At 48.2% G+C, this 12,021-nt stretch overlaps 1 protein-coding gene across 10 annotated transcripts in view; it reads left to right on the forward strand.

Moving 5' to 3' along the window:
• TNRC6C (trinucleotide repeat containing adaptor 6C) overlaps positions 1-11,499 on the forward strand; it is a 147,882-nt gene extending 136,383 nt beyond the window's left edge. For 8 of the 10 annotated variants that reach the window (XM_063656544.1, XM_054456658.2, XM_063656545.1 and 5 more), the window contains 5 exons: positions 2,235-2,351; positions 2,832-3,026; positions 6,512-6,582; positions 7,450-7,589; positions 8,512-11,499. In XM_063656544.1, coding sequence (XP_063512614.1) covers positions 2,235-2,351; positions 2,832-3,026; positions 6,512-6,582; positions 7,450-7,589; positions 8,512-8,872 — 884 coding nt within the window. In that variant the 3' untranslated portion in view covers positions 8,873-11,499. The remainder of the gene's footprint in view (positions 1-2,234; positions 2,352-2,831; positions 3,027-6,511; positions 6,583-7,449; positions 7,590-8,511) is intronic. The other 2 variants (XM_063656546.1, XM_063656547.1) reach the window with 1 other exon arrangement.
• The last annotated feature ends 522 nt before the right edge of the window (positions 11,500-12,021 follow it).

Genomic DNA, 12,021 nt, shown 5'->3' on the forward strand with positions numbered 1-12,021 from the left:
GATGTTTGGGTCTTGAGCCTGCCCTGGCACTTGTACACAGACTTCAGTATTCAGCAGTAGCCAGCTCATGTGGCTCATGCCAGGCCTCCCCTTCAGCTCATGACCAGCACTAGGAAGCTTGTTGCTCCACTCTGGTACTTCTCTCGGTCGTATTTAGGGATACGTTAGGGTTTGTTGTTGAAAGAAAGGGGAGTACAATGAACATCTCTTCACGTAGAAATTGCTAACCAGAAAGCACTAGCAGGCCGAGCACAATGGCTTGCACCTGTAATCCCAGCACTTTGGGAGGCCAAGGTGGGAGAATCACTTGAGGCCAGGAATTTGAAACCAGCCTGGGCAATATAATGAGACCCTGGCTCTACAAAAAATTAAAAATGAAAAAATGAGCTGGGTGTGGTGGCACACGTCAGTGGTCCCAGCTACTCAGGAGGCTGAGACAGTAGAATCACTTGACCTTGGGAGGTCAAGGCTGCAGTGAGCTGTGATTGGGCCACTGTACTCCAGCCTGGGTGACAGAGCAAGACTTCGTCTCAAAAAAAAAAAAAAGAAAAGAAAAGGCCTCCCAAAGTGCTGGGATTACATGCGTGAGCCACTGCGCACGGCCAAGCTGACACCCTTTTAAGGTAAAGACCTTCTTGAGTGAATTAACGCAGGAACAGAAAACAGACAGCTCACATTCCCACTTAGAAATGGGAGCCAAACACTGAGTTTACATAACACAAAGAAGGGAGCAGCAGACACTGGGGCCTGCTGTAGGGTAGAGGGTGGGAGGAAGGAGAGGACTGAGAAACTGCCTGTCGGGTACTATGCTCACTACCTAGGTGATGGAATGATCTCTATACCACACCCCCACAACGCACAGTTCACCTGTGTGACAAACCTGCACATGGACTCCCTGAACCCAAAATAAAAATTGGAAAAAATAAAAGGGAAGACCTGCAGATTACCCATAAACGTTAACTTTTCTCAACTCTGGTGCCCTCATTCTAAAGAGGTCCCTTGCAGCAGGGCAGCTGCAAACAGCTCTGCAGGTTGGACACTGTGCATGTCCAGGAGGTGCCACACGCCTGGTTATTCACTGCACAACGCCATGTGGGCCTACGGCTGAGATGCCATGGCTTTTCAGAAACCATCCGATTCTGTTTGTGGTCATCAGTTTAGCAGCCAGACTGTGCTCACGTTCCCTCTGCTAGCCAGGATCCGTGCATTGGCAGAGTCATTGTCCCAATTAGAGCTCTTTCCATCCTGTGTTCACCCCAACTGTCACCATTATCCCATCCTCGCTTTTCTTCTCCAGCTTCTTGCTTTCTTTACAGAATTGAAAGGGAGAGCCACATTAGAAAATATAAAATAAAACCAAGCAGCAAGGAGCTGAGCTTTTACACAAGGAATTGAGGTGCCTTAAGGATGGCCCATTTATCCCAGGTCTCCGTTTCAGGCACAGGGACAAGCTTTCCTGAAAAAACTGCAGTCCTAGGAATAGAATAACTCAAGTCCATATACACAGTTATTAGGACCGATGTCTCTTAATTACTCCTGTATTTAACAAGGGAATCATGAGCCGGGTGTGGTGGCATGCACCTGTGGTCCCTGCGACTCAGGAGGCTGAGGCAAGAGGATCACTGGGCCCAGGAGGTTGAGGCTGCTGTGCACTGTGATCACGCCTGTGAGCAGCCACTGTGCTGCAGCCTGGATGACATTGCAACAGCCCCATCTCTTTAAAAAAAATTTTTTTTAAAGCAAAACATGAGTGTAAGTTGATGGGACACCCCAGTCAGAAGAAATACTCAAATTTTTATGGCAGATTTTGTAATAAAAGGCTTGGAGTTTTGTTCTTCTATTTTGTGGCCATTGTTTGAACTGTGAAAGGATGTAGATTGCCCTGGATTTTTATTTTACCTTATTTGGAAGAGGAGATCAGTGTGGTCCTTTAAAACTCTGACATGGTATCTTAAGCATTCTGGCGGGAATTCTCAAAGAAGCTCGTGCTGCTTCTTGCCCTTTGATTCCTCCGCCTTCAGCAACATCCCAGGCCTCCCTGAGTGGGTACAGGGACCCAGAGTAGGAGGCATGCCCTGTTTCTTCCTTCCCACATGACACTTTCATGTTCAGGCTTCTATTAAAAATGGCAGCCTAGGGAGAGGTTGATTCCTGATGGTTCTCACACCCCACAGTTAGAGTCATGAACGCGGACACCGCCACCACCTTGCTCAGTGCCGTGTTTGGTTCTGCAGGGTCCTCCCCGCCATCATCTCAGAATGCCACGCTGCCTTCCTCGAGTGCCTGGCCGCTCAGTGCCTCCGGCTACAGTAGCTCTTTCAGCAGCATTGCATCCGCACCTAGTGTTGCAGGTACGCGCCTGGCCTCTAGACTTGCAGGTAGCATTTTCTTTCTTTTCCCAAACAAAACTTTGACAGGCCCCAGCTTTTTCTATTGGCTCTTTACTCACTTCCTGAGCTGGGAGGCCGTGTGGCGTGATGGAGGATGGGTGGGGGCCTTGCCCAGGCACAGTGGGCACGTTGGACACATCAGCTTGCATGCACATGGAAACGGTAACCTCTTCTCCATACAAGTGTGTGGGCCCACTGCCTTCTCTCTTCCTTTCCCCCATGGCCACAAGACAAGGGCTATGCAAGGTTTTGAAAACTTAGAGGCAAAACACTTCTGGGAATTTGCAGTTACTTGAGTTTGCCAGGGGCTTGACTTGGTGTTTCTTTGCCTATCACACAGTCTGCTGGTGTTAGAGAGCACTTGTGTGGCTTCCCAAACACAGCAGTGAGTTTTCTTCTTTGTCTCAAGACTGCATATGCTCCATCTCTCTGCCTTTCTAGGTAAACTGTCAGACATTAAATCGACGTGGTCCTCTGGCCCTGCCTCCCACACGCAAGCCTCTCTGTCTCATGAACTGTGGAAGGTGCCCAGAAACACTACTGCACCCACGAGGCCACCTCCAGGGTTAACCAATCCCAAGCCCTCCTCCACCTGGGGTGCCAGCCCCCTCGGCTGGACCAGCTCCTACTCCTCGGGTAAGCTCCATGCTCCTCGTGTTCCAATGGGGGCCTTACCCTTTAGGGGATGTGCTTATCACTTTGTCCTGTACCTTCTTTGTAAGGACCCCTGCCTCTAACTCTGGAGCCTGGGAGGGCTTAAGGGCACCAGGGCCACCCTAGATGTCCAGGGCATTAGCTGGGTGAGCCTGGTGTTTTTAGCATCAACCTAGGTGTGCCGGCATGCAGCAGGTTTGCTCTGGGCCAAGAGGTCCCAGGCAGTTCCAGCACCCATTGAGGGCCCACACTGGCCAACTCTATCCTCAGGAGTGTGGCTGCCCCCGACTGGGCCCTCAGAGGCCTGCACAGCCCTTTAGGCTCTCTGCCCCCATGACTCCCCTTCGCACAGGGATCTGGATTTCTGCTTTTTATATTTGCTTCTCCACGAGATGTCACTGGGACATAAGGCTTTTCCAGGCCCAAAACAAAAGAAACCCCACCAGTTTGAAAACACAACTCTCATAATATTGCAGCTTCTCTCAGGTGCTGCATGTCGAACCTCAGAGATGAAAGAAATGTACTGGGAATTTAAGAAACTGAAGATTTAAACCAGCGTGGGCAACAAAGTGAGACCCCATCTCCACAAAAAATAAAAAAATTAGTGGGGCATAGTGGCACATACCTGTGATCCCAACTGCTGGGGAGGCTGAGACAGGAGGATGGCTCAAGCCCAGGAGACCGAGGCTACAGTGAGCTATGCTTGAGCCACTGCAGCCCAGCCTGGGTGACAGAGTGAGACCCTGTCTCTAAAAAACTAATAATAATAATAAATAACAAAATTTTAAAAATCAGCTACAGATAGTGTATTAGTCCATTTTCACACTGCTGATGAAGACATACCCGAGACTGGGCAATTTACAAAAGAATGAGATTTATTGGACTTACAGTTCCACGTGGCTGGGGAGGCCTCACAATCCTAGCAGAAGGTGAAAGGTGTGTCTCACATGGCGGCAGACAAGAAGAGAGAGAGAGTTTGTGCAGGGAAACTCCCATTTTTAAAACTATCAGATCTCATAAGACTTATTCACTATCACGAGAACAGCATGGAAAAGACCTGCCCCATGATTCAGTTAACCTCCCACTGGGTTCCTTCCACGAAACATGGGAATTGTGGGAGTTACAATTCAAGATGAGATTTGGGTGGGAACACAGCCAAACCGTATTATTCTGCCCCTGACCCCTCCCAAATCTCATGTCCTCACATTTCAAAACCAATCATGCCTTCCCAGCAGTCCCCCAAAGTCTTAACTCATTTCAGCATTAACTCAGAAGTCCTCAGTCCAAAGTCTCATCTGAGGTAAGGCAAGTCCCTTCCACTACAAGCCTATAAAATCAAAAGCAAGTTAGTTACTTCCTAGATACAATGGGGGTACAGGCATTGGGTAAATACAGTCATTCCAAATGGGAGAAATTGGCCAAAACAGAGGGGCTACAGGCCCCATGCAAGATCGAAGTCCAGCAGGGCAGTCAAATCTTAAAGCTCCAAAATGATCTTTGACTTCATATCTTGCATCTGGGTCACGCTTAGGCAAGAGGTTGGTTACCATGGTCTTCGGCAGCTCTGCAGGGTATAGCCTCCCTCTTGGCTGCCTTCACGGGCTGGTATTGTCTGCAGCTTTTCCAGGCACACGGTGCAAGCTGTCAGTGGATCTACCATTCTGGGGTCTGGAGGACGGTGACCTTCTTCTCACAGCTCTACTAGGTGGTGCCCCAGTAGGGACTTTGTGTGGGAGCTCCAACCCCACAATTCTTCTGTCTCAGCCTCCCGAGTAGCTGGGATTACAGGTGCCCACCACCATGCCCAGCTAATTTTTGTATTTTTAGTAGAGATGGGGTTTCCCCATGTTGGCCAGGCTGGTCTCAAACTCCTGACCTCAGGTAATCCACCCATCTCAGCCTCCCAAAGTGCTGGGATTACAGGCGTAAGCCACCGTGCCTGGCCAATTTTCTGAACTTTTATGTTCGACTTCCCTTATAAAATGGAATGCTTTTAACAGCACCCAAGTCACCTCTTGAATGCTTTGCTGCTTAGAAATTTCTTCTGCCAGATAACCCTAAATCATCTCTCTCAAGTTGAAAGTTCCACAAATCTCTAGGACAGGAGCAAAATGCCACCAGTCTCTTTGCTAAAACAATAAGAGCCACCTTTGCCCCAGTTCCCAACAAGTTCCTCATTTCCATCTGAGACCGCTGCAGCCTGGACTTTATTGTCCATAATCCCTATCAGCATTTTTGTCAAAGCCATTTCACAAGTCTCTAGGAAGTTCCAAACTTTCCCACATTTTCCCGTCTTTTTCTGAGCCTTGAGTTCCAACCTCTGCCTGTTACCCAGTTCCAAAGTTGCTTCTGTGCCAAGACCAGCTTGATCAGGGAGACCCTAACCCAGCAGCACTAGAGGAATTAAAGACACACACAGAAATATAGAGGTGTGAAGTGGGAAATCGGGGGTCTCACAGCCTTCAGAGCTGAGAGCCCCAAACAGAGATTTACCCACGTATTTATCAACAGCAAGCCAGTCATTAGCATTGTTTTTATAGATATTAGATTAACTACAAGTATCCCTTATGGGAAACAAAGGGATGGGCCGAAATAAAGGGATGGTTTGGGCTAGTTATCTGCAGCAGGAGCATGTCCTTAATGCACAGATCGCTGGTGCTATTGTTTGTGGTTTAAGAATGCCTTTAAGCAGTTTTCCGCCCTGGGCGGACCAGGTGTTCCTTGCCCTCATTCCGGTAAACCCACAACCTTCCAGCGCGGGCGTCATGGCCGTCACGAGCGTGTCACAGCGCGGGCGTCATGGCCGTCACGAGCCTGTCACAGCGCGGGCGTCATGGCCGTCACGAGCCTGTCACAGCGCGGGCGTCATGGCCGTCACGAACGTGTCACAGTGCTGCAGAGAGTTTTTTTTATGGCCAGTTTTGGGGCCAGTTTAATGGCCAGATTTTGGGATAGGGGTGTGGGAATCATGGGAGTTACAGTTCAAGATGAGGTTTGGATGGGGACACAGCCAAACCGTATCAGATAGTTTGAAAGTAATGGTTTCTGCCTTTTAGCAGCAGCCTTTAGGGATTTGCTCTGTTGTACTAACCAGAAGAACCTGGGAGTACTGATTCCACACTGGGTCTGGGGACAGGCAGAGGTGGAGAGCAGAGCTTTCCTGGAGATTCTCGGGCCTCATCACCCCTGTCTCTCCTGGCACAGATGGGAAAACACAGGCCTCCTGGGCTGGTGGGAAGATCCAGGAAGTCAAGAGTCACCACGGGGAAGTGGGAAGGGGATCTGCAGGGACTGTGAGGTTTTGGTTTACCAAAGAAAGCATGGGCCTCCCAGGCTGAGAAAGGCTCTCCTAAAGCACGCAGTGATGGCCTGTGCTGTCCCACACTTCAGCACAATAAGAAGTGGGGAGGGCCACACTATCCACTGGCACGGGGCCTTGTCAACCGGGTTCTCTCCTCTTGTTGCAGGTTCTGCCTGGAGCACCGACACCTCAGGAAGAACCAGCAGCTGGCTCGTTCTTCGAAACCTCACTCCCCAGGTGCAATATGGTGCCCCTGCATCACTGAGCATGATCCAGGGAGGGTTCCCGCTTGGCCCCCGATGCAGATGAGGCTGTCTGGCGGGGCAGGATAGTTGGGGTTCTTGGTCAGGGTCCGTAGGTGACGCTGCATAGGAGGAGATGAGCAAGTGCCAGGATTGGCTCCAGCAGCGGCAGCAGATGGGGCCCAGGGGCCTCTTTTAACCACGTTCCTGGTGAATTGTTTGTTTACCCACTAGAGGCTGGAAAAGCGTGCTCTGTAAATAGAATTGTTTGTCTTACAACTACCCATTCAAGAGTGGTTGGGCCTGGCCGGGCACAGTAGCTCATGCCTGTAATCCCAGCACTTTGGGAGGCCGCGGCCAGGGATCACCTGAGCCCAAGAGTTGGAGACCAGCCTGGGCAACATAGCAAGACCCCGTGTGTGTATTTTTATAACATTTTTTAAAAGAGTCGTTTGGCCACATCAGACTGTGGGGCTAGCCAGTCCCTTCCCGGGACCCAGGCCACACCCACCTGCACGTCTCCCGAGTCTGTTGTCAGCAGCTGGACCCAGGTGCCTTTTGCAAACCAGAGGCTCTGTGTGACGTGCTCTGGTGAAAGGAGAGCAGAATTCAAAATGGGGTTTTTCTCCTTCCTCTGATTAGCCTAACTTATAAAATGTAGCTGAAACATCCAACATTTTAGGTACATGTTTGGCCACAGAGATATAAAACGTTAATGTAAAACCACATATTATTAGGCCTTTTAAAGAACAACATTTTCCCAGTGTTTAGTGTATCCAATTTCATATGTTTTTTCTTTGGAAGGCTGTAGTGAAAGAAACCAGAAGAAAGCTCATTCATGCCTCTGTGCTTCCTCTATCAGATTGATGGTTCTACACTGCGGACATTGTGTTTGCAACATGGGCCTCTTATCACATTCCACCTGAATCTGACTCAAGGCAATGCTGTGGTCCGGTACAGCTCCAAGGAGGAGGCTGCCAAGGCCCAGAAGTCTCTGCACATGTATGTTTTCTCACAGCCACCTCAGCGCTCCAAGTAGCTCCCCATCCCCCAGAGCATTAGGTTAGGGGTGTTGCAGGGGTGTCCTGAGCCACCATAGCAGAACCCCACAGGCTGGCCACCCTCCCACTTCTGGAGGCCATAAGTCTGACACCCAAGATGAAGGTGTGGGCAGGGCTGGTTTCTCCTGAGGCCTCTCTCCTTGGCTGTAGACAGCTGCCTTCTCCCTCTGTTCTTCTACGGTCGTCTCTTTGTGCAGGTCTGTGCCGTAATCTCTCCTTCTAAGGACACCAGTCCTGTTGGACTAGGGCTTACCCATGTGACCTCATCTAACTAACTTAATTCTCGCCTTAAAGACCGCATCTCCAAACACAGTCACATGGGGAGGTACTGGGGGTTAGGACTTCAACAAAGGAATTGGGGAAAGGCGGGTCAGTTCCTCACAGGTATCTTGGGACTTCCTGGTTTTTTTCTGCTGCTGAGTTGCTGTGTCTGCTGCCTGCCTGAGACACACTCCTCCACAGGGCCCAGCAGTGGTCCTCACAGCCAACTCTTCACCCTAGTGAAAGGTTGCTTTTCATAGAAGTATGAGTAGACCTGATCAGTAACATCACTTGAGATACGGAACCTAGAAATTGGTCATTCCTGTTTTTAGCCCAGGATGCAAATGACACTGACCCTAAATGAGCCCACATTTAATGGTCTGTTCATGCACTTGAAGATGTGCTCTCTGTGCCAGTACGATGTTGCTGCTGGAAGTCTGAACTGAGCAGAACATTCACAGTCTGGGTTTGGAAATAGCAGTGGCAAGCAGAAGCCACAGGATGGCTTCCAGGTGGCCTTTCCCAATACAGAGAAAGCCAGTGCCACGAACTCAGCAGGACTTGGGGTGGCCCTGTTCACGTGCCCCATCTTGCTGTTGCAGGTGCGTCCTGGGAAACACTACCATCCTGGCCGAGTTCGCTGGTGAAGAAGAAGTGAATCGCTTCTTAGCCCAAGGCCAGGCGCTGCCACCCACTTCCAGCTGGCAGTCCAGCAGCGCATCCAGCCAGCCGCGGCTCAGCGCAGCGGGCAGCTCCCATGGCCTGGTGCGCAGCGACGCTGGCCACTGGAACGCCCCGTGCCTGGGTGGCAAGGGGAGCAGTGAGCTGCTGTGGGGCGGGGTGCCCCAGTACTCCAGCAGCCTGTGGGGCCCGCCCAGCGCCGACGACAGCAGGGTGATCGGCAGCCCCACCCCGCTGACCACCCTGTTGCCTGGGGACCTGCTCAGCGGGGAGTCCTTGTAGGCGCTGCCATCATCAGCACCAGGAGAGCCGACCCCTCCCGGGACCCCTCCCGGCTGGGCGGCCCCACAGACCCGCTGGAACCCAGCAGCGGCCGCCCTTTTGAGTACCTCTGTCCAGGACTGAAGACGAACCTTGGCCGCGGTCCTTGCGAACTGTTCGCAAAACAGTGCGGGCTGCGGTGGGTCAGCGTCACATGCTAATGACAGGATGTTCCTCGTAGCTTTTTATTTTGTGTGTCTTATGTTTGTATAGTGTGTTATCATTTTGATTTTTTTTTTTTTTTAAGTATAAAAGCTGCTTAGAATAGTTCTATCATGAAGGGCACTTTTCAGATTGTGGGCTGGAAAGGGTTATTTTATCTGTGGGGGAGGGAGGGAGACGTGAAGCCTATTTAAAATGAGCCTGTGACGATTATGCACATGACCAGAGGCGGCCGGTAATCAGGGCAGAGTCTGGTGTGGACCGCCGGGCGCAGAGCGGCTCCGCGGCGGGAGCTGAGCGGAAGGCGCGGGCTGCGATCTGCTCTCTGTTCCCCTGGATCCGCCTATGCACATTACCCTTGTTTCATTACTTTTTCATGTCATTTTTTTATCCCAAAAAATATTTTTTAAAAGTTAAAAAAAGACATATCAAACATGCAAATACTTGAATCCAGCAGGCCAATAGTGAAATGTGAACACTTTCTAATTCTACTCTTCCAGGTTGACATCAGTACACAGAAACAGGCTCTAGGAAGAATTTCTAAGTTCGTAGCCTACGTGTGTGTGTATGTGTGCGTGTTGAAACAGAAGTGTGTGTGTGCATGTGTGGCGCGTGCTCCCGCACGGCGTGCAGTTTTCTGTGTTTGTGTGTTTGAAAGTGTGTGAGGATGTAACTGTGGGTTTTCCCTTGTATTCAGTATATGCTTTTTCTTTGGCGCGTTGGTCAAACGTTTGTTATTATTAGCTTCTAACTTTGCACTGAGTGTCCTCGCCCTTCCTTTAGCTAATCCTATACATTACAGAGAATTCCTAGGACAGGGCTGGCGACAATTCATGTGTAAATGTTTACTCAAGGACTCTGTGACTGCGTTTAAAAAGTACAGTGTATATCTCTGGAGAAATAATATGTATACCTACCTTTAGCAGCTTTTTATTGTGGACTAATGCAAGAAAATTATTACCAGAGTATTGCACCATTTTTCCATTTGGAATATAAAGTTAAAGAGAAAAAAAAACTGTTGTTGAACTGTGGCCATAGATACTTGTAAAGAATGGATGGTTCCGCGGAAGGAACAGAAACAAGCACTTGGGCGTGGGTTGTGACTGCTTTTGGGGGAGCCTGGGGTTTGGGCTCCCACCTGTTTACAGACCTTTTTTTCTCCTTCAGACTTTAAAATTTTAAAAATTTAAAAAGGAATTAAAAAAAAAAAAAAAAAAGACTTCCGTCGTAAAGAAACCTATTTTCAGAATGCAGATGCGCTCCTTCAGAGCTCTGGGACGGGACAGTGTTGTTCCCTCGGCCATCGTCATGGACTCTGTCGATTGCTTTCGCCCCTTCGTCAAGGTGACAGGCGTTGTGGCCACTGTCTTGCACATGCCGGACGCGCTCTCAGGAAAGCCAGGGCTCCCGAGGGCAGCTCCACACCATTTCATGTATTTTTAAACCCAATTCCTAGCACTGAAGATGTTATTTAAAAAACAAACAAAAAAAAAAAAAAGCAAAAAAATGAAAAAAAAGAAAAAGAGGAAAAAAAAACACAAAGAAGAAAAATACCTAATCTCTAATGTGTAGCAGTTACATATTTACCAAATAATGGACTCAAAAGAAATAGATGTTTGAAGAGTGCTTTATATATTAAAAATTGCTTTATGTTTTAAAAATGATCAATGTTTTGATTGTTTTGCAAGGAAGAAAGACAATGGAATAACATACCCTCAAGTATGTTTTAAAATATATATATATATGAACATTGTGCTCCCTGCCTGCTTGATCAGGAAACTTGTGCATTACATTTTTTTTAATTAGCTTTTTAATGGTTTTATCAAAACAAAAAAAAATACAAAAAAAAAAAAAAAAAAGTCCTGCAAGATTGCAGATCCACAAAAGCTGGTTTTATAGAGGATCATGAACTATGCACAAGCTGGGTTCAAGACTTTTTTTCTCAAGTTTAGTAGGATATTTAGCAAAACCAACCTTCCTCAGAGCGACTGCATCTCATTGCCATTACATGCGTTCTATATATTCGATGGACACACACCTGCGTATGTATATCCAATATGTGTGCGTGTGAGCGTGCGCGTGCGTATGTGCGTCCGACATACCACTTCTCGTGCTGCCGGCGAGCATTGAGTTGTAGAAAAACTATTGTTTTAAAATTGGGGATGGAAGTCAAGAATATGTTTGTTTGTTTTGGGGTTTTGTTGGGTTTGAGGGGTTTTTTTGTTTTTGGGGTTTTTTTTTTTTTTTTACCTTTAATTTTGAACTTAATATGTCTGTAACTCTGAGATTAAAAAACAAGTTTGTGGCTCTTAATGTTTTCCTCATAGAATGTGATTGTTGAAGAACATGCATCGAAAGTTGCTTTCGAAAGTACAACGCTTTATTGAATCTTAATAAATTGCAATTTTTTTTCTTGGTTGTTCAAAGTAATGTGTTTTTCATTTTCCAAGAGATCCTATGGATGTCTACTTTGCACGCTGCGATTGGGAGAGCTGTCCAGCTGCATGCGTTCCCTCTGTAATTTCCTCAGAGCTCACATACATACCTCATGAGTGAACTCAGATTTTCCATCGTTTTGCTTTATTCTATCATTTGCTTTGTGGTTTTGCTGTAAATATTGAAATCTTAATAATCATCGAGAGGCACAACCAACCTTTCTAGCTCTCCACCCCTTTGGCAAATCCAAGTCTGTTCATCTGGTAACTTCTGTTGTCTGGGACGGCAGCAAGAAGATGCCGGGGCTGGCCTGGAGTCCTGGCAGAGGAGTGCCACTCACTTTTGCCTAGGGTCCAGTTGGGGCTTAAAAAATATTCAGAGAGAAGAGTAATGAGGATTTTTTGTGCTTCCTAGACATTTTATGCATTTATTTTTGTAAAATCACCTTCGCTTTCACCAAGCACTTTGAGCACAGTGGAACTTCAGAGGCAGCACCAGCCTAACCCCAGAAT

This window comes from Pongo pygmaeus, chromosome 19, assembly GCF_028885625.2.
Source record: "Pongo pygmaeus isolate AG05252 chromosome 19, NHGRI_mPonPyg2-v2.0_pri, whole genome shotgun sequence".
Lineage (NCBI taxonomy): Eukaryota > Metazoa > Chordata > Mammalia > Primates > Hominidae > Pongo > Pongo pygmaeus.